The 22662-nt window shown below is 48.3% G+C and overlaps 1 protein-coding gene across 7 annotated transcripts in view; it reads right to left on the bottom strand.

Moving 5' to 3' along the window:
- Positions 1–22662, bottom strand: part of DBF4B (DBF4B-CDC7 kinase regulatory subunit) — a 42538-nt gene that overhangs the window by 6844 nt on the left and 13032 nt on the right. For 6 of the 7 annotated variants that reach the window (XM_070389945.1, XM_070389947.1, XM_070389944.1 and 3 more), the window contains 9 exons: positions 22487–22549; positions 12307–12461; positions 10123–10308; positions 9128–9178; positions 8247–8334; positions 7050–7123; positions 5320–5353; positions 3872–3917; positions 1311–1427 (listed from right to left, as the gene is read on the bottom strand). In XM_070389945.1, coding sequence (XP_070246046.1) covers positions 1311–1427; positions 3872–3917; positions 5320–5353; positions 7050–7123; positions 8247–8334; positions 9128–9178; positions 10123–10308; positions 12307–12461; positions 22487–22520 — 785 coding nt within the window. In that variant the 5' untranslated portion in view covers positions 22521–22549. The remainder of the gene's footprint in view (positions 1–1310; positions 1428–3871; positions 3918–5319; positions 5354–7049; positions 7124–8246; positions 8335–9127; positions 9179–10122; positions 10309–12306; positions 12462–22486; positions 22550–22662) is intronic. The other variant, XM_070389948.1, reaches the window with a different exon arrangement.

Raw genomic sequence — 22662 nt, 5'->3', positions numbered from 1 at the left:
AATCATAGATTTACTCTGAACAAGGCTATTCACCGCAGAAGACTGGAAATCATCCATGCATATGTTAAATAAAATACGGTAAATCCGTGCCATGGAATACCCTGCAGTGATTAAAGGGAATGAAGAAGCTCTTCAGGTACTAATAGGAAATTAAGAAATATTCGGTGGAAAAAAAAGCAAGATCCAGCACAGTGAATATTTGGCTACTCTTTGTGAGGAGAGAGAACAAAGGGTACACGATGTACTGTCCATAAACTCTCTCTGAGAGACTCATGGTCTAGAGATTGGAGGATGGGCAAAGAATACAGACGCTTCACTGTAACCCTTCATCTTCCCTTTATCAGCTCCTGTGCCATCCCCAGGCCTTCCCAGGCCAAGCACCCCCGCAGCCCCAGCCCAGGCAGCCGCTGGGCTGCCCCTCTTGTGTCCCTTGTATCTTCTGGGAAAGGGATGAAGGGCCCTTGGACTTCACCCTGGCTTGTCCTCGCCTTCCTCCGCTCTTCATCTACTGCCACAGTCCCTTTCTGTTTTTCCTCCCATTCGCACTATTTCCTGACCCCTTAGCCCCTGTCTGCTGGTGGAAACCACAGGTCCTCCCTGGCACTGGGGACCCTCAGGCTGGGCATCTGCCCTCTAGTCTCCTGGCCCGTAAGTTAGAAAGGTCTGGGAAGGTGTCCAGGTCATCACCTGAACCGCATGCCTTCTGCACGTTGGTCAATGAAGGGTCCAAACTCACCTATCTGCAGAGTAGGGGTACCAAGCAGCCTACAAGTCACTTCAGGCCACACAGTGTGGCAGGTCCCCCAGACCCTCTGCCTGCTATGTTTAGCTTCAAAGGCCTCAAACCTGGACGTGCACTGAAACCACGTGGGGAGCCTGGGAGCACGGAGCTCTGGGGGCTCCATCACCAGAGACTGTGATTCCGCAGCGGGGGAGTCCAGGAACCTGCATTTTTAACGGGCCCCCAAGGAGACTCCCTTAAGCTACAGTCCATGGGGTTGCAAAGAGTCAGACATGACTGAGCGACTTCACTTTCACAAGGAGACTCTAAGAAAGGAGGTTTATACTCTGAGGTTCAGAAACCAGCCTCATGCCCTTTGGACACAAGTCAAGTTCTTCAGTATGGATGGAGAACACCAGATAAAACGGATGAACACTCCCGGTGTCCCTCTTCTCTGGGCTAAGTTCCCAGAATAGACTTTGCCTAAGGAGCTAACACATGGCCATTCCCCAGGCTGACCAGCAAGCCCCCAGTGGGGAGGACTTTGACCTGGAACCAGCCCTTGTACTCAGGAACCAGAAAGACCCACCTGGTATGGTGCGAGCTGCTTGGAGTCATCGGGGCCTCAAAAGGACTGGTGGCTTTGGGTCCCAGAAAAGAAATTTCAGGAAAGGATTTAAACTGAAGGTGGAAAGGACGAAACTTCCTGAAACACACAAAACTTCCACTTTGACTCCAATGGTGAAGGGAAAAGGCGAGGAAGAGGGGCCAGCCCAAATCCTGAGAATTCCCATCTTAATAAAGCAGACTCTCACCTGCCCATCTTTTTTGGGCCATGTCACACAGCATGTGGGATCTTAGTTCCCTGACCAGGGATCAAACTCGTGCCCCCTGTATTAGAAGCTCAGAATTTCAACCACTGGACCACCAGGGAAATCCCTCACTTGCCCAGCTTTTAAATACTAGAACAACATTCTTATCTGCCTTACTGGGTTAGATTAATATTTTAAATGAACACTCTTCCTGTCTACTTTCCAAGCCTGTTTACAATCACTGCCTCCCCCATATCCTGCAACCTCTGAGCTGAGCAGAATAACGGTGTTTTCATGTTTTATATCACAGAAGAGGAAACGAAGCCCTAAAGGTTCTGTGGCTTGCCCAAGGGCTCGTGACCTATAAGCAGCCAAGTCCAGATGGGAAGCCACGTCTCCCAACTTCTGATCTAGTTCCTCCCACCTTTCCATTTTGTTTCTCGACCCTCAAGTGACCTCTGAGAACTCTAGCATGCCAGAATCTAAACGCAAGGATGTTAAGACCAGATCAGTGATCTTCCTGTTCCATGAAGAGGAATATTTTTGCTATGGGCTGGGCCTTTGTACTATCTGAGGCGTGGTGCTCTGAATGGAAAAGAGAGGCGCAGTGAAGGTTCTGGGCAGTCAGACATACACTGAGTCGTTTGCCTTAAGTAGCTCACATTCAGGAGACTCTCAGAGCCAGACGTGGTGATCTGTGGGTACTCGGCAGCCCCTGACCACACTATGTTGGGGTGCAGTGGACGGTGCTCCAGGGGAAAGCAGGCCCTGGGTACCAGGGGCATATTGAGACGCTGCAGCCTCAGGAGGAAATTAACCAATGAGTCTTCTTGGGGACTTATCTGGCAGTCCAGTGGCTAGGACTCTGAGCTTCCACCACAGGGGGCCCTAGTTTGATTCCTGGTTGGGGAACCAAGATCCCGTAGAGTGCACAGCACAGCCAAAATAAAATGTCTTCTTGGATCCTGAAGGAGAAGGAGGCGCCCTTCACAGCCCTGGTACCCGCCTTTCGCCCTCCTCCGTGTTATTTTGTTTCTGCTGAGGAGGTTGAAAAGTTGAGGCTGGTGCGGCTATGTTGAGTTTTGAAGAGCGCCTGCTTTAGAACAGCACGCAAAGAAGGATCGAGAGAAGGCTCAGCTCCATGTGCAGAGACACTAAGGCTCTAGTGGCGTCTCGGCCACAGCATTCCAGTCATGACTATTTGTACCCGCTGGTTGTGAAAGGTGGACTGTGACGGACATGCCCCTCCCCCAACCCGCCTGGACGGGGAGATGAGAGGGCCTCCTTCCGGCCCTGGATTCCTCCTACTGGCTTTTGAGCCACCAGCGCCAACTCTGTCCTGTGTGCCGCTGTCATGTGAGGCATGGGCAGGCCTGCCAGGCTCCTGGGGCTGGGTCTCTTGGTGGCCAGCCCAAAGCTGAGGGACACAGAGCATTCTGACCCAGGAGTCTCTTCTGGGGACACCTGGGCTTTACAAAAACTTCTGGGGTTAATTCTGGATTTTCACAGACTTTTAATCTAGTACTTACCGAAGAGTCAGTGACAACCCAGGTAGCTAACAGCTCATCAGGTTATCATTGATGTGACTCTCCTGCTAGGTAAGAAAGGGCCCTCACGGGGACAGACAGGGCAGAGGGGAGAGGGCCCCAGGCTGGATGTGGACTCTAGCCTCAAACTGAGACTTACTAGCAAAGTGGCTGTGTTCGTGTCCCTTAATGTCTCTGACCTCAGTTTCCCCACTGGGAAGAGGATGGACTCTTCTCATGGCAGTCTTACCCATGGCTATGAGGAGATAACACATACCAGGAAAGGGTTTCACACAGCAAATGGAAAGGCTTGGTCAAGTGTTGATACAAGGTGATCTGACAAGGGAACCCCAATAGCACCGCAGAGATCCTCACTTTAGCAAAGACTGTACCAGCACTAACACCAGCAATGATTTTGTATTGAGTGTCAGTGTACACATGGGGGAAATGGGGAGTCAAACAGCCTGGATGCAACATCACAGACTCAAAAACACAGAGCTTTGAAAGGAAGGAATTCAGGGACTTCCTGGGTGGTCCAGTGGCCAAGACTCTGAGCTCCCAGTGCAGGGAGCCCAGGTTCGATCCCTGGTCAGGGGACTGGATCCCACGTGCTGCAACTAAGACCTGGCACAGCCAAACAAATAAATATTTAAAAAAATAAGAAAAGAATTCACCTATAGGATTATTAACCTCTGACTCATGACCAAGAGGAGTGCCAGCTGGGATTGGCTCCTCTGATCTATGAGACCTCCCCATGGCAGCCTGGGGCCCCTGAGTACCTCTCCTCTATGTAGGTCTGGTGGTCCACTCACCTGCTCTCATCTTCGACTTTGAGGAACGGTGCCTTCAGTCTGGCCACTGGAAGGAAGAGTGTGCCTGTCAGCCATCTGTCTGCCCTGGTGCAGAGCCTAAGCTCTGCCCGCAGGAAATGCTCAGAGAGACGAGGCTCTGCCAAAGCCCAAGAGTCTCTCAGAGCCAGAGCCCTCGTGGCCCCAAGGAGTGCCTTTCCTTTGGCTGAGTGAGGCCCCTGCTGCCATCTCCTCCAGCCTCTACCACCCCAGGGTCCTAAATGTGCCCACCCTCAGCTTCCTGCATGTGGGTGCTGAAGGCTGTCAACCTTGAGGGTCAGGAACCTGGCTGGGTAAGAGAAACCCGGCCCTTGCTGGTTTCTGCTAAGAGCCTCAGCTCCTTCCCAGATCTTAATTCCTGGTGTCTCAGAATCCCAAGGGGCCCTGAGGATGGTTCTCAGACAGAATTCTCCACGAGGAGTCTGGGGTTTCAGAGAGGAGGAACAGCAAGGAGGAGAACTGAAGAGTGTTTCGAGGTCTTGGCAGAAGGACAGTTTAAAAAAAAAAAAAAGTGAAATCTGGTTCTTGAAAAAAATAGGGCAAAGGGGTGCTGGGAAAACAGATTTGGAGTCAGTTAATCACGAGATTTGTCCCCTACTACCTACCTGGCTATCTGCAGTTAACAGATTCTCTGAGGCATTATAAACCCCTTCTGCCCTTCCACGATGCCCAAAAGTCCTGTCAAAGGGGCAGTTGAGGCACCGAAAGGCTGGGCACAGCTAGCTGCCACAAATCCCCAAGAGGCTGGCGCTTCTCAGCTCCCAGTGCCCGAGCAGAAGCAGCCTTTCTTCCTTAATTACTTTTTTGGGGTGACTCCTCATCTTTCTAATTAACTGACACAGTGATTAAAATCAATTCTCCCACAGACTTCCTTGATTTGCAAGCGTAAGAGGTGCCAAGTGACTTTCCTTATTAGTTCCCATTTGTGCACGAATAAATGCCACCGACAGAGCATCTTTGGGAGAAATATCCAGGGGGAGAAACTTTCCTGCTGTCCAAGAGGAGCCGGGAGCTGGGCCCGTCAATCTGCCTATTTGTCAATTTCAGGGAGTTTGGCATTTCTGAAAGCAGTAGGCAGCTGTCAAACTGCCCACCCCAAACTTCTCCTGAATCAGAAAGAAAAGGATGCTGAACTTCCATCGATGCCTGGGAACAGCCAGAGGCTGCAACCACAGGAGGTCTTCGCTCTACAGAGAAGGCCCGGCCCAGCAGCCCTGGACTTGCTCACAGACTCCCTCTCCCGCTGCCCTCCTCTCTGAAGCTCGGGCCCTGGCAACAGGACGAGGCTGTACACAACCTGGACTTGCTTCCTGCCGCAGAAAAGTGAGCAGATGCTGCCACAGAGGGAGTCGTGGGGGAGCGTTTAGGGAGGGAGGGATGGCAATTAAATGAGGAAGAGCTCCTGCACTGACCTTTCCGTGTTCTTGACTCTGCTGGACATGTTCCCTGAATGGAAAGGAAAAATAGGTTAAGGATGTGAGGGAGCTAGGGGGGTCGAGGAACTGGGCCCGGTGAGCCGAGCTGCTGCTCGTCTGCCCCACTTTAGCTTTCTGCCCACGGCTGGACCCTGAGCTGGAGCAGACCTGAGCACCATGCTCTTTGCATGGTGAGCTCTGAGCGTGAATCTCAAGGGCCCTGACTTTGTGCAAGGAATGCAGGGCAGAGCAAAGAGCAAGCAAGGGCTGGGGAGCAAACCCAACCACCGTGGGAATGGGGCCCGTGCCACCCATGATGTTCGGGGTTCCCACCTAACACCCTGGATGTGGCACAGATGAAACTGCAGCAGGTGACACACCTGGCGCCGAGGAAGGGCTCACTGGCAGCAGCCCGTGTATTCTGGGCGCGGCTGGCATGCCAGGGCAGCCGACAGGATGAGGGTGAAGACAATGCCTTTTGGTTTTCAGTACCCTATCTTACACACCCTGACTGTGTTTGTCAAAACTGGCTTTCAGGCCAAGGTCAAACAGAGCTAATGTTACAAGCCAAATGAAACAAAATTTTTAAAAAATCAGCTAAAGAGTTGGGAGGGTGTGGACAGAATGAGAGATCCAGTGGCTATGTAACTGTCTGGGCCTCTGGGCCCAAGGGGATTCCAGATTCTCTTCCAGGCCACGCCACCAGGGCCAACACAGCCCAAAGAAGCCTTCAACAGGCCCTCCCCCATCAGCAGACTGCACCCAAAACTTGCCCCAAAAGAGTCCCAAGTAGCTACAAAAGAGATTATTAAGCGAACAAAGCAAAGTAATAATACTACACATTTGCGTAAAAGGGGGGAATTTCGATGTATTTGCTTGTAGATACTTGGGAGTCCTGGAAGGACATTTGCACAACTGTTCACACTATTGACCTCAGGGAGGGAGCTTGGTGGTTGGGGAGCAGAACTTGGAGGGAAAGAGACTTTCAGTATATTCGACCCCATGGACTGTAGCCAGCCGGGCTCCTCTGTCTATGGGATTTTCCAGGCAAGGATACTGCAGAGGGTTGCCATTTCCTCCTCCAGGGGGAATCATCCCAACCCAGGGATCAAATTCTGGTCTCTTGCATTGCAGGCTGATTCTTTAATGCTTGTGCCATCAGGGAAGGCCTGTACACATTACAGCGAAACCTTAAAGATGCCCAGACCAGAGGGGGTGGGGTGAGGGCTGGTGAGGCTGAGCGTTCCACCTGGTTTGGATGTGGTCCCTCTCCTGGGTGCCAGGCCCTGGACGGACTTGTAGGGCCTGATTCTTCCTTGAATTCAGGGCTGGGTGAAGACCCTGCAGCTTTAAATCAGCCTGGGCTCTCTTGAGGTAGTACACAGTTCTAACCCCAGAAAAAGAAGGAAAAGCCAAACAAGAATTTGGAATATGGCAGCTATTTCAAATGCCACCACCCCTCTGCCATCACCCATGCAATCTGCAGGCTTGTTTCCAGACCAAGAACTATCCCCAGAATGGCAGCCTGGCCAGCAGGCCATGAGGACTTACCTGCAGGCAGTCCTTGGCCCCACACAGGGCTGCAGGCACCAGGGCTGAGCTGAGAGGCTGTGTTCCTCCCACTTTTCCCAGCAAGGCCAGGAGGAGGTGACTGGGGCAGGTCATGGATTTCCCAATGCTGTCACAGACTTTCCCATTTCCCTTCAGTTTGGGAGGGGATGACTTACCTCTGGCTTCTTCAGCCCTTGTTTCTTCACACGTGGAGCATCAAGAGACAGTTGCTGCACCCGTATCAGCATTTCTGGGGAGGAAACAGAGGGCTGTGGCCAAAGGCTTCCTCTTCTTGTTTCCCCAGCACAGCCCTGTCCTGGGGCTGGGGGACTGAAGGTCCCACCTGGCCTGGCTCACTGGATCACACCAGCCTTGCCTGCCACCTTCTGGCTACGTGTCATCTCTGCACCTGCTGATAATAAAAGAGCTCAGGCTCCTCTATCCCTGGAAAAGTACCTGTGCTGGCTGCATGCTCCTTTGGAGCACTGAATACAAGTCTTGAACAGGAGGTGCCTGATGACCCATAAGGGCTTTAAGGTGCTACTGAAGAGCAGTTTTGTGGGGGAGATCAAGCCATGGCATTTACTCAGTTATATCCTTGGTGGGAGACCCAGCAGGAGCTATACATGCTGGAGCTTCTCTAATACACAGAAAAGCAGGAAATTAGATCAAGTCAGAAATGGCTGGTTTTCCAGAGACGATGGAACCTCCCACCATCCCAGACCAGGACCTGCCCTGGCACAGCTCCCTGCCCCTCCGGCAGATCTCAGGCTGGATCTAGACCTGCCCCCTTTAATGGGTCAGAGAAAATGCCAGACTCAAAGTGGAGCTGGGTGGGAGGGCTGGCCACTGCCAGCAGATTCAAGACAGCTGCTCTCATGTAAATGTATTACAGCCTGCACACAGGTGGTTATAATGTGTGGCAAACCCTAGAGGAAAGAAAGAACAGGAAATGTAGTTGAGCCAAACTAGGAGGGAATGTGGGCCTGGTAAGACTATGGGTAATTTACTCAATCTATTCTCTGAGGCTCAACTTCCTCATCTGTACAATGGGCAGAGACTGTGGTGAGGATTAAATGAGGTGTTTGTGTTTCCTAGTTCGGAGTAAATACCTGATAAGGGGTAATGGATATTAGGATTGGTTCTTATTCAATCCTGCTGAGGAAAGCTGGCCCCGGGGTTAAAGGAAGCAGCCCTTCCCAGCACCTGCGCTCTGCTATTGCTGCGGCTGCTCTCCACCTCTGTGGACCAACACAGTAAGTGACTGAATACATCTGGCTTCAGCCAGTACATGACGCGGACCCCTCTCACAGCCCAGGTTCCCAGGCAAAGCTGCCAACCCTCCCCTCTGCGGCCCTGGGCAGGAAGGGTACCGTCCACGTGGAGAATCTGCACCCCCCAGGAGCGGGCGTTGCTCAGGAGGCTGCTGCCGTGCCCACTGCCGCCTCCACTGCTGCTGCCCTGGAAAGACAAGCGGAGTGAGGCAGGAGGACGAGACCCCCGCCTGAGGCTCAACCACCTGGGGACAGGCTGGCCTGGCTTCTGGGAGCTCCAGGTCATCCATGTGCGGAGCTGTTGCGAGAAGGCGGGCAGGGGAGCAAGCACAGAGCCTGGAAAGTCGACTTCAAACCCTGGGAGGACCCTGTCCTTCGCAGAGGGCTGGCCACCTTGGGAGGCACGGATCTGGCTGGTGGCTCTGCTCCGGCCACCTCGGAACCAGGAAGGGACATGTGTGTTCATGTGAGCGGCTTGTTGGGAGAGCTTCTGTGAGGAACGTTCTGAGCCCACAGGAGGGACACAATAAACACCACCCTCATCGTACAGGAAGCTACGCTGGCCACACCACCCTCCTGCATCACAGACCACGGCCAGGGCACCAGCCTGATGGCACTTGAACCACTCCTCTGCAAGATCACATTAACTCTTCCTGCTGCCACTCAACTGTAATGGCCCTGGGTCCTCACAGAAGGGACAAACAGCTACGTGCGAAAGACACCCCACCGCATTTCTCCCAGGTTCTTAAGATCATGGAGTCAAAACCTGGCTCTTCCACCTCCAGCCTGGGTGACTCTGGACAGATGACTGAACTCCTCTGAGCCCCACTTCCTCGTCAGAAAGGAGGAAATCATGACAGTGCTACAAGTCTGGCCGGGCATGCCTTTTGTGTCAGTGCTTCAGAAGAACCTTCAGAGGCGGGGCTTATTCTCTCCCTGCGCCAGACACACCGGCCTCCAGCCCGGCCCCCTCGGCTCACCTGGTTTCTGATGGCCTTCTGCAGGAGCTCCTTCCCTCTGCTCAGAGGCACCTGGAGGAAGAAAGGAGCGATGGGGGAGCTGTGCAGACCACCTGCGCACAAACACACGTTTCCACAGGGGCTGGCCAGGATGTCTGGGAGTCATGTCCCTCGGAAAGCTGGGAGCAGGGACATCTGAGCAGCGGCAGAAGTGAAAGCTGGGAGAACCTTCCAGAGGCAAAGGCAAAGCCATCCTCAGGTTCGGGTCACTCACGGGGAGCTGCAGCCCCGGCGGCCGAAGCCTGGGGAGGGGCATTTTGAATTCACCCAAGGTCAAGTGTTACAAAGGTCCCGAGACCTCTCTTCTTCTTCTTTGTTATTTTTTTAGACCTCTCTTTAAAAGCTCACACTCCCCAGCAGACAAGTGTCAGTCAATCCTAACAAGCCCTCTCTCGTTTATTCCCCTACTGTTTCTTTTTCTTATTTTTTAAAAAATGTTTATTTATTTTTGGCTGTGCTGGTGGTCTTCAGTGCTGCACGTGGACTTTTTCTAGTTGTGGTAAGCAGGGGCTACTCGAGCTGTGGTGTGTGGGCTTCTCTTGTTGCAGAGCGCAAGTTCAAGAGCAAACAGATTCAGTAGCTGAGGTGCACGGGCTTAGTTGCCCCATGGTATGTGGGATCTTCCTGGACCAGGGATCAACCCCATGGACCCTGCAGTGGCAGGTGGATTCTTAACCACTGAACCACCAGGAAAGTCCTCCCCTACTGTTTCTGAATCTCAGACTCTGAAGTCCCAGGAAAAGTGAATATTTATCACAGAAGGGAGGGCATAGGGACGGCATGTCACTGAGGTGTGTGGATCCAGAGCTGTGATAAGATAGTTTCAGCCCCTGAATTCAAATGAGAGATTAAAATAAACCAGATGAAACTAAAACCAGAAACTGTTGAAGTGGGCTCACAAAGGCCTACTTCCTTTGTTTACTAGACACACACTTCCCGCCCCACGAGGTTCTTACTGGGTCCATGGCTTTCTGTGCGGGCCTAGCACGGCTGCCTTTTGGGTTGGCCACGGGCGGTGTGTCCACTGTGACCTCGCTGGGGCTGGGGCAGCCTCTGTGACTTGTCCTGCTGCTCTCGGCCTTCGCCTCCCTGCGGCTGGACACGATGTAACTTACTTCTTTGCTCAGAAAACCCTCAATTACCTGAAACCAGATCACAGAGGTGGCTGAAACCCAAAAGGCAGAAGTAGAATCATCAATATTGACAGGTTGAGGAAGGAAATCAGGTCAGCTCACAGAAGCTCCAGAATTAATGTCCTTAAACAGATCAGATGCAATCCTGTGCTGGGCCCCTGAGAAGACATCATCCCAAAATATAATAAGGTTTATGTACAGGACACAGGTTCTTGACTCCAGAGCTGTAGTCCTCCCAGCAGAGCCTTGTGGGCTCTGAATATCTGACTGGTGAGGGTTTGCCGAAAGAGAGAGAGCACACTGATGGGACTGGAGGATCAGGAGCTTGGCTAAGCCATGGTTTTGCTGTGAAGATACACTGGGCCATCCAGATGCTGCATCTGTCATCTTTACCACACTACCAAGAGGAGCCTGAAATAAAATTGGGTTCTGGATATTACTCAGCTGCGTAAGTGTCCGCTCATCTTACCTGCAAGCCCTTTATGACACTGAGAGGGTCTGACTCATCCTAAGAAACCCAAAACAGTGCTGGAAACACAATGACACAACTCATGTCTGGGGGAAGAAGAAAAGATGGAAATAAGCAGTAGTGAGCTGGCAAATGCTTAATGCCAGACTCTTGGGGGGAAAGGGGAAAAAAAAAGCCCTGCTTTGTAGCGTTTGCTGGTTTCTGTGGGGTAAAATACTACTGGGGCTGATTTCAAGGTAGCCATATGACATCCCTGAATGTGGGAGTGGAAAGAGATGCTAATAACTGGTTCTCATGAGCCAGGACCAGCCAGCCCCAGCACCCTGTGAAAGGAAGGATGGATGATCTCTCTGCGGTGTGATGGGAGAAACCTGGCACGTAGGTTTAAAAAAGAAGTTGCGGTCCCTCAAAAGCTAAACATGGATTATCACCCGACCCAGCAACTCCTCTCCGAGGTATGCGTCCAACAGAATTGAAAACAGGGACTCGAAGGGACACTTGTCGACCCACGTTCACAGCAGCATTATTCATAACAGCTAAAATGCCGAAACAAACCGAGTGTCCATTAACGTATGAATGGATAAGCAAAATGTGGTCTGTCCATACGGTGGAGCACTATTCAGTCATGAGAGAGAAAGGAAACTCTGATCTACTCTACAGCACGGGTGAGCCTTGAAAGCTTTATGTTAAAGTGTAACAAACCAGAAGCAAAAGGACCAACACCAGTGACCCCACTGATCCCACTTATTTAGAACGGGCAAATTCAGAAACATAACGTAGATGTGAGTGCTGGGGAGGTGGGGGAGGTGAAAGGGGAAGTTCTTGCTTAAAGGTTACAGGGCTTCTGTTTGGGGTGATCAAAGTTTGGGAAACAGAGAGTGATGGTTACACAACAGGGTGAATGTAATTAATGTCCATGAATTTAAAAATAATTAATTTCCAGGGACTTCTCTGGTAGTCCAGTGATTAAGAATCCACCTTCCAATGCAGGGCACATGGGTTCCATCTCTGGTTGGGGAACTAAGCCCATACGCTGCAGTTACTGAGCCTGTGTGCCACAATAAAGACCCATGGCAGCCAAATTTAAAAAAAACAAAATAAAACTTTTTTTAAATTAAGAAGAATGAACCTATAAACAATTACAAAGGCATATTTTATGTCATATAAATTTTATCACCATTTAAAAAAATCTTTAAAGTGATAGGTTGAAGGAGTATGTCTGTCTACCTTCTGTAATATGGCAAAAAGATAAATGATTTCAGGGCCACACATTTCTCCTATCCCAACAAGTCCACTCCTTAGCAGTGCCACTCTGCTGTTCCAGTTCTCCAGAATTCTAGAATGAACAGAAATTACTTTTCTAATTAGGAAAAAAAAATTACCTTTACTTTTAAAAAATGGTTTACATTTAAGCTGCTTTGGAAAATGCAGTGATACCCCTGACAATACCTGGAAGTCACAGGCAGAACCCCTCTCCAGATCCTGCCCTTGAATCCACGAAGGCACGTGGCACCACAGGGGAGAAGCAGGTTACCTACCCCACCCAGCTGCTGAATGGCCCCCGTCAAAAACTGGAGGTTCTTGCCGGCGGGCAGATCCAAGTAGAAGGATTTTCCAGAAAAGGGCTGCCTCCTGGCATCTGGTGAGCTCTTCTGGCATTTTCCCAGACAACTGGAAACTGCGAGCTGAGCTCCTAGAAGACAACAATAAAGGGGAAGACAGTGAAAAGCTTGAGGTAAGAGAGACCCCTAGGGGTCAAGGAGCCTTTGTGGCCGACAGCCCCTGTGTGGTGCCTGGCCAGGCCCTGGCCACCAAGGCGGACACAAGACTCCTGCTCCTGCCCTTGGGAAGCCCAGGTGCAGAGAAACCCAATCCGCATACATGGATGTTGGAATGTAAAATGGTGCAGCCACTTTAGACAACAGTGCCGCTGTTTCTTGAAAGGTCAAGGATAGAGTTAACATAAGACTCAGCAATCCGATTCCTAGGCATACTCCCAGGAGAAATGAAAACATACATCCAGATAAAGTTCACAGCAGCATTACTCACTGTAGCCCCAAAGTGGCAACAATTCAAATGTGAATAAAACAGTAAGCAAAATGCAGCACATTCATATGATGGAATACTATTTGGCAATAAAAACCAATGAACTATCAGGACTTCCCTGGTAGTCCAGTAATTAAGAGTCTGCCTGCCAATGCAAGGGACACCAGTTCAATCCCTGGTTGGGGAACTAAGATCCTACATGCCATAGGGATCCAGTGGCAGCCAAATTAATTAATTAAAAAAGTGAAAGTGAAAGTCACTCAGTTGTGTCCGACTCTGCAACCCCAGTTGTCCAGGCCAGAATACTGGAGTGGGTAGCCTATCCCTTCTCCAGTGGATCTTCCCAACCCAAGAATCGAACCAGGGTCTCCTGCATTGCAGGCAGATTCTTTACCAACTGAGCTATCAGGGAAGCCCTGATAGCTGCACTCAATATGCCAGTAAATTCAGAAAACTCAGCAGTGGCCACAGGACTGGAAAAGGTCAGTTTTCATCCCAAAGAAAGGCAATGCCAAAGAATGTTCAAACTATCGCACAATTGCACTCATCTCACACACTAACAAAGTAATGCTCAAAATTCTCCAAGCCAGGCTTCAACAGTATGTGAACTGAGAACTTCCAGATGTTCAAGCTGGATTTAGAAAAGGCAGAAGAATCAGAGATTAAATTGCCAACATCCATTGGATCATAGAAAAAGCAAGAGAATTCCAGAAAAACATCTACTTCTCCTTCACTGGCTGTGTGGATCACAACAAACTGTGGAAAATCCTTAAAGAGATGGGAATATCAGACCACTTGACCTGCCTCCTGAGAAATCTGTATGCAGGTCAAGAAGCAACAGTTAAGACCAGACATGGAACAATGGACTGGTTCCAAATTGGGAAAGGAGTAAGTCAAGACTGTATATTGTCACCCTGCTTATTTAATTTATATGCAGAGTACATCATGAGAAATGCTGGGCTGGATGAAGCACAAGCTGGAATCAAGATGGCAGGGAGAAATATCAATAACCTCAGGTATGCAGATGACACCACCCTTATGGCAGAAAACGAAGAAGAACTAGAGAGACTCTTGATGAGAGTGAAAGAGGAGAATAAAAAAGCTGGCTTAAAACTCAACATTCAAAAAACTAAGGTCATAGAATCTGGTCCTATCACTTCTCGGCAAATAGATGGGGAAACAATGGAAACAGTCAGACTTTATTTTCTTGGGCTCCAAAATCACTGCAGATGGTGACTGCAGCCATGAAATTAAATGCTTGCTCCTTGGAAGAAAAGCTATGACTAACCTGGACAGCATATTAAAAAGCAGAGACATTACTTTGCTGACAAGGATTTGTCTAGTCAAAGCTATGGTTTTTCCAGGGGTCATGTATGGATGTGAGAGTTGGACCATAAAGAAAGCTGAGTGCTGAAGAATTGATGCTTTTGAACTGGGGTGCTGGAGAAGACTCTTGAGAGTCCCTTGGACTGCAAGGAGATCAAACCAGTCAATCCTGAAAGAAATCAGTCCTGAATATTCATTGGAAGGACTTGTGCTGAAGTTGAAGCTCCAATATTTTGGCCACCTGATACGAAGAACTGACTCATTGGAAAAGACCCTGTTGCTGGGAAAGACTGAATGCAAGAGGAGAAGGGGACGACAGAGGATGAGATGGTTGGATGGCATCACCGACTTGATGGACATGAGTTTGAGCAAGCTCCAGGAGTGGGTGATGGACAGGGAAGCCTGGCGTGCTGCAGTCCAGCTGCTAAGTCGCTTCAGTCATGTCCGACTCTGTGCGACCCCATAGATGACAGCCCACCAGGCTCCCCGTCCCTGGGATTCTCTAGGCAAGAACACTGGAGTGGGTTGCCATTTCCTTCTCCAATGAAGTCAGAGGTGGACCCAAAGGAGAGAGTAAACAAACATATGAGCCTGACAAAACTAAGAGGACAGACACTAACTGCGCTGGCTTCTCGTGTTGTGGAGCATGGGCTCTAGGGCACGTGGACTTCAACAGTTGCGGCACATGGGCTCAATGGTTGCAGTTCCCGGGCTCCAGAGCACAGGCTCAATAGTTGTGCGGCACGGACTTAGTTGCTCTGAGGCGTGTGAGATCTTCCCAGATCAGGGATCGAACTTGTGTCTCCTGCATTGGCAGGTGGATTCTTTACCACTGAGCCACCAGGGAAGCCCCTGGACCTGATATTTTAAAAAGTTTTCTACAAAACTTTGATTCTATAAATTCCTGCAACTCTCCTATCTACCATCCAGTCAGGCTTTTAATTGGACCTCCTCAGTTAAACCCTGCTTGCCCTGATGAGATACTATTTTTCTTTTTCTGAGTTACAAATTACTTATTATCTGTCCTTGTAGTATTTTCAGCTTCATATTCTTGTTTACTCACTCCATTAGACCAAAAACTACTTGGGGAAGAGATTTTTTTTTTTTTAATTTGGCTGCATTGGGTCTTAGTTTCGTCAGGTGGGATCTTTAGCTGTGGCATGTGGGATCTAGTTCCCTGACCACTGATTGAACCCAGGCCCCCTGCATTGGGAGCTTGGAGTATTAGCCACGGCACCACCAAGGAAGTCCCTGGGAAGAGATGTTTGACTTACATGTGATCAGATCAGATCAGATCAGTCACTCAGTCGTGTCCGACTCTTTGCAATCCCATGAATCGCAGCATGCCAGGCCTCCCTGTCCATCACCAACTCCCGGAGTTCACTCAGACTCACGTCCATCAAGTCAGTGATGCCATCCAGCCATCTCATCCTCTGTCCTCCCCTTCTCCTCCTGCCCCCAATTCCTCCCAGCATCAGAGTCTTTTCCAATGAGTCAACTCTTCGCATGAGGTGGCCAAAGTACTGGAGTTTCAGCTTTAGCATCATTCCTTCCAAAGAAATCCCAGGGCTGATCTCCTTCAGAATGGACTGGTTGGATCTCCTTGCAGTCCAAGGGACTCTCAAGAGTCTTCTCCAACACCACAGTTCAAAAGCATCAATTCTTTGGCGCTCAGCTTTCTTCACAGTCCAACTCTCACATCCATACATGACCACAGGAAAAACCATAGCCTTGACTAGACGAACCTTTGTTGGCAAAGTAATGTCTCTGCTTTTGATTATGCCATCTAGTTTGGTCATAACTTTCCTTCCAAGGAGTAAGCATCTTTTAATTTCATGGCTGCAGTCCCATCTGTACATTCCCATAATGCTTAAACTAGATCCTCCTTTCCCATCCTCAGCTAGCATCTGACCTTCAAGCATTCACCCTCTGGTCCTGTAAACCTCCCTTTTCCTGAAAGTCCTAGGTATTTAGAGACTGAAAACTGGAAAGTCAGCTTGGCATTTAACAGAAAAGGCCTTTGTTCTGAGTCCTGCTTCCATCTCTTACTAGCTGTGTAACCCTAAATCTTACTTAGGATGTAATCTTAAGTAAGTAATCTTACTTACAGTAATCTTACTTAGGATGTCTCAGTCTCTATTTCCTCACTTCTGAAATAGTGGTAATAATAAACACCCACTCTCATGGGCAGTCCATATGGGTTACGTAAAATATCATAAATGGTGTCAGGTAATGGTATTTTAAGAGTTATTCAAATACTTAATAAGCACTCAGGATGGAGACTGGACAGAAACATCTGATCCAGCCATACCAGGAATACCAGCTGGATGTCAGGCCAGGGCATTATTCTAACTGTAGCCATTCTGGGTCCCTCCCTAAGGCCATCTTCCCCAGAAGGTGAGCCATGTGGGGTCATAGCTCCCCAACCAGGGACTGAACCAGCAACCCCTGCACTGGGAGGTGAAGTCTAAACCCCTGAACTGCCAGGGAAGGTCCTCTTTTTCCTTTTATTGAGCAGTCTAACTGACATACAACATTATATTAGTTCCAGGGGATACAACATAATGATTCAATATTTGTATAGAAGGCTTTCTTAGAGTAAGCCCTTTTGACATTCACACAGGCCTACAACTTTCTCCACAGGACCTAATCCTAGGGAAATCTCTGAAGAAAGAAGGAATTAGATGAGATGACTGGCAGAGTCAGACACTGGCGTGAGCGTGAGGGCAGTGCTGTGCTGGGTGAACAGCAAGCCTGAAGTGGAAGAGTGCCAGGACTCGCAGGAGGTGAGACCGGAGGATGGCTTCTAACTGTGCTCAGTGGGCCCCTGCCGCCTGTAGCCAGTGCCGGCACCGACCAGAGACAGTAGGCTAACATAAGGCGGTGTGAGTGTGTGTGAGTATGAGTGTGTGAGTGTCAAGCAGTTAACAAAAGGTCAGGGTCAAGGGGAGTTGTGAAGTCAAGGAGGTCAGTGAGCTGGCTGGCACAAATGAGCTTCCCTCCCTCCTCACTATTCATTTGGTGAATCAGGAAATTACAACTTAAGGAAAACAGCAGCTCTTGCAAATGAGCAGTACAAAGCAACACGTGTATTAGAGGCGGGTGGTGACTGAGCCCACACTGGAACCAGGGGCTTCCCACCTTAGGGTGGTTTTCCTCTTCTAACCAAACCCCAATCCCTGAACTCAAAGGAGGAGCATAACACAGAACCTAAGCTTTTGCATCTTCCTTCCAGGTGCACATTATCAGTTAGAGTGGCTAGCAATCTCAAGGGAACATTAGCTTCTAAGAAAATACAAGGCAACCAAAGAAGGCAAGTACTATAAAAGAAGCTTTCTCTGGCATAGGTGCCCTTCTGTCATAAGTAATGGACCAGACAGAAAGAAGAATTTTAAAGCATAATAAATATCTCAAGAAGGCAAGGAGCTTACTAGAAACATAAAAGAACAACAGCAGGTAAATAAAATAATTAATTGAAGATAAGGGATATAAAAAAATACAATAGTTAAAAAACACTTCAAATAGTAAAAAAAAAAAAAAAAATCATTTAAAAATGAGCAACAGATAGACATTTCTCCAAAGGTATACAAATGACCAACAAGCACATGAAAAGATACACAAGGTCATTAGCCTTGTTGCTGCTGCTAAGTCAACTCAGTCATGTCCGACTCTGTGTGATCCCATAGACGGCAGCCCACCAGGATCCCCCGTCCCTGGGATTCTCCAGGCAAGAACACTGGAGTGGGTTGCCATTTCCTTCACCAAAGCATGAAAGTGAAGTCGTACAGTCGTGTCCGACTCTTAGCGACCCCATGGACTACAGCCTACCAGGCTCCTCCGTCCATGGGATTTTCCAGGCAAGAGTACTGGAGTGGGGTGCCGTTGCCTTCTCCGATTAGCCTTGTTGCTGCTGCTGCTGCTGCTGCTGCTAAGTCACTTCAGTCATGTCCGACTCTGTGCGACCCCAGAGACAGCAGCCCACCAGGCTCCCCCATCCCTGGGATTCTCCAGGCTACAACACTGGAGTGGGTTGCCATTTCCTTCTCCAATGCATGAAAGTGAAAAGTGAAAGTGAAGTCGCTCAGTCGTGTCCAACTCCTAGCGACCCCATGGACTGCAGCCTACCAGGCTCCTCCGTCCATGGGATTTTCCAGGCAAGAGTACTGGAGTGGGGTGCCATTGCCTCCTCCGGATTAGCCTTGTTAGGAAGATGTAAATTGAAAACACAAAGAGATACCACTTCAAACCCACTGTCTGTGTGTTGAGTTCCTCAGTCGTGTCCATCTCTTTGCGACCCCATGGACTTTAGCCTGCCAGGTTTCTCTGTCCATGGGGATTCTCCAGGCAAGAATACTGGAGTGGGTTGCCACGCCCTCCTCCAGGGGATCTTCCCAACCCAGGGATCACACCCAGGTCTCCTGCATTGCAGGCAGATTCTTTACCGTCTGAGCCACGAGGGAAGCCCAATAAGAGAATTGCTTAGCAGGCCCCAGGGAGATATGAACTCCTGACACCTGGTTTATAAGACCAGCGCTCTAAACCCTGAGCTATAGGGTCTCATGCCAAACGCACTAGGATGGCTTTAACAAAAAAGACAGGTAATAACAAGTGTTGGTGAGGACCTGCAGAACTGGAATCCTCATACTTTGTTGGTGGGAATGTAAATGGTGTAGCCAACAGGGAAAGTCTGCCAGTTCCTCACAAAGTTAAACAGAGACTTACCATCAGTTCAGTTCAGTTGATCAGTTGTGTCCGACTCTCCTCAACCCCATGAATCACAGCACGCCAGGCCTCCCTGTCCATCACCAACTCCCAGAGTTCATTCAAACTCATGTCCATCGAGTCGGTGATGCCATCCAGCCATCTCATCCTCTGTCGTCCCCTTCTCCTCCTGCCCCAAATCCCTCCCAGCATCAGGGTCTTTTCCAATGAGTCAACTCTTTGCATGAGGTGGCCAAAGTATTGGAGTTTCAGCTTTAGCATCAATCCTTCCAATGAACACCCAGGACTGCTCTCCTTCAGAATGGACTGGTTGGATCTCCTTGCAGTCCAAGGGACTCTCGAGTCTTCTCCAACACCACAGTTCAAAAGCATCAATTCTTCGGCGCTCAGCTTTCTTCACAGTCCAACTTTCACATCCATACATGACCACTGGAAAAACCATAGCCTTGACTAGATGGACCTTTGTTGGCAAAGTAATATCTCTGCTTTTTAATATGCTATCTAGGTTGGTCATAACTTTCCTTCCAAGGAGAAAGCGTCTTTTAATTTCATGGCTGCAATCACCATCAGCAGTGATTTTGGAGCCCCCAAAAATAAAGTCTGACGCTGTTTCCACTGTTTCCCCATCCGACTTACCATAGGACCCAGCAATTATACTTCTAGGTATACATTCAAAGAAAAAAATGATAACCTGGAAACAAATGTTTATAACAGTATTATACATAATAGCCAGGAAACAGAAAACTCTTATGTCCATCAACTAATGAATGGATAAAATGTGGTAATCCACACAAAGGAAATAAAGAACATGAGCCTCCAGATTGAAAGTTTCCACCAAGTGCTAGCTCCATGAATGAAAAAAGTCCCATGGCACACTATTCATGAAATTTCAGGATGCTGAAGAGAAAGAGAGGATTTTGGCTTCATTTCAGGTAATATTGGAGAGGTTACCTAAAAGCCCTCCTTAACGCAAATGTCTAAAAATACCAGCTGAAATAGAAATACCAATCCTATCTAACTGCTAAGTCCACAAAATCAGTAAGAAGACAACAAAAGTGCCCCACATGATGAGAAAGTTGAAAACCACAGTGGTGAAAGCCAATGCTGACTGCCCTGAGGGAGGGAGTCTATGGACTTAAAAGCAAAGAGCTTGAGACTAAAGAGCCACATGAGCCGTGGAGATGAGGTCTTGTGCAAGCCTCAAGTGGGGAGCGAGGATTGGGAACTCCTGCATGAATCTAGGAGAAAAGGGAAGCCAGAAAATAATCCATCCACTAGAAAAGATAAAAAAGGAATACTGCCTGTCTTAGCCTGGGCTCCACATGAAAGGCAAATCTTCACTGAGAATCCAAAGTACAAGCCTCTCAAGAGACTGGAGTTCAAATTCATTCTAGTCGTGTGGATTAAGAACTCACTACCCCTATCACCCAACAGAGATTAACATTAAAAAGTAATCCCAGCTAGGGTTTCCCTGGTGGCTCAGTGGTAAAGAATCCACCTGCCAATGCGGGAGACAGGGGTTCGACCCCTGATCCAGGAAGATCCCACATGCCTTGGAGCAGCTGAGCCTGAGACACAATTATTGAGCCTGTGCTCTAGAGGCCGCCTGCCCTAGAGACCGTGCTCTGCAACAGGAGAGGCCATTGCAATGAGAAGCCAGTGCATGGCAACTAGAGTGACCCTCCTGGACGAAAGTAGAAAAAGCCTGAGTAGAAAAGAAGACCCAGTGCAGTCAAAAATAAATAAATAAGAATTTAAAAAAAAACAGAGTAATATGCACAATCATTTGCAGATGAATGGTTGATGTTCAGTTGCTAAGTCGTGTCTGACTCTGCAGCCCCATGAACTGCAGCATGCCCGGCTCCTCTGTCCTCCACTATCTCATGGAGTTTACTCAAATTTATGTCCATTGAGTCAGTGATGCTATCTAACTGTCTCATCCTCTGCTACCCCCTTTTCCTTTTGCCTTCAATCTTTCCCAGCATCAGGGTCTTTTCCAATGAGTCAGCTCTTTGCATCAAGTAGCCAAAATATTGGAGCTTCAGCTTCAGTATCAGTCCTTCCAATGAATATTCAGGGTTAATTTCCTTTAGGATTGCCTGGTTTGATCTCCTTGCAGTCCAAGAGATTATCAAGAGTCTTCTCCAGCACCACAGTTTGAAGGCATCAATTCTTTGGTGTTCAGCCTTTTTCACAGTCCAACGCACAAATCTTTATATGACTACTGGAAAAACCATAGCTTTGACTATGTAGACCTTTGTCAGCAAAGTAATGTCTCTGTTTTTTAATATGCTGTCTAGGTTTGTCATAGCTTTTCTTCCCAGGAGCAAGCATCTTTTAATTTCATGGCTGTAGTCACTGTCCATAGTGATTTTGGAGCCTAAGAAAATAAAATTTGTCATTGTTTCCACTTTTTCTCCTTCTATTTGGCATGAAGTAAGGGACCAGATGCCATGATCTTAGTATTTTGAATGCTGAGTTGTAAGCCATCTTTTTCACTTTCCTCTTTCACCATCATCAAGAGATTCTTTAGTTCCTCTTCATTTTCTGCCATTAGAGTGTAGGCATTTGCATATCTGAGGTTGATATTTCTCCTGGCAATCTTGATTCCAGCTTGTGATTCATCCAGTCTGGCATTTTGCACGATGTTCTCTGTATATACAGCCTTGTCATATTCCTTTCCCAATTTGGAACCAGTCAGTTGTTCCATGTCTGGTTCTAACTGCTGCTTCTTTACCCGCATGTTTTCAATTCTTGTATCTTTATTTTTATGAAAACTAAAACCCTCTAAAATTAACACAGTTATGTTATTGTGAATTTTAAGAACAAATACAAAGAGAATAATCTAAAATCTTCTACAGGGAAAAGCAGGTTATACATTAAGGAACAAGAATCAGATTGACATCAATTCTCAACAGCATCAATTTTTTAGCAAGAAGAGACCACTGTCACTTTTCAATGTGTTGAAGGGAAAAAAACTGACTCAAAAACTTTAATATAAGGGTGAAATAAAGATGTTCTTAGGCATACAAGCCTCAAAAAGTTTATCACATAAAGCCCCCTTTTGAAAATATGCTCAGACGAAGTTCATCAGCCAAAAGAGAACTAGAGCTAGAAGAAAGCAACACCATATGGGAAGAGAGAGTAAATAATTTAGTGAAATGTATCACCGTTTAAAAGGCAACAACGAAATGGCGTATCTGTAAAAATCCAGAACTCAAACTAGATGATACTAAGAGGGCAAAGGGGAGCACTGAGGGAAGTGACTAGTGCTAAAATACTTATCTAATTGGGTGGGGCTCTTTAAGTTTATCAATAAATTTAAGAATTTTATGGTAAAAGTAACCATGAATATAGGTTTAATAAGTTACTCCATCCTGACTCTCCATCTGCTCATAATATCAGAGAGAAAACTCTTGTTTGACCTTTATCATGAATTCCTTAATGATCCATGACATCCCTCAACACAAACAACCCCCTCCCAACACACACACACACACACACACACAGAGTAACTAGAAAACCCCAAGAGATAACATTTCTCGGCCTTTTCTTCCCAAGAGACTCTGGGGCAGGAGTACCAACTGTGACCTCGAAACCCTCATTAACTGCCCTGTTACCTACCTGGGTCCGGAGCCCGTAGCTTACTCTCATCCATTGAATTCTCCAGTTGAAGGCGATCGTTGCCTGAAAAAAGCCAAAACATCAGGTGAACCACCTCCACTAATCTTCGACCCTCCATCATCCCCTCCTCCAACCTCCCAAGTCCTGCACAATTTCCATCGAGGCTCCCGGGAACT

This window comes from Bos mutus, chromosome 19 (genome assembly GCF_027580195.1).
Source record: "Bos mutus isolate GX-2022 chromosome 19, NWIPB_WYAK_1.1, whole genome shotgun sequence".
Lineage (NCBI taxonomy): Eukaryota > Metazoa > Chordata > Mammalia > Artiodactyla > Bovidae > Bos > Bos mutus.
Note: the sequence above shows the minus strand (reverse complement) of the source record. Positions and strands in the feature narration are given on the sequence as shown.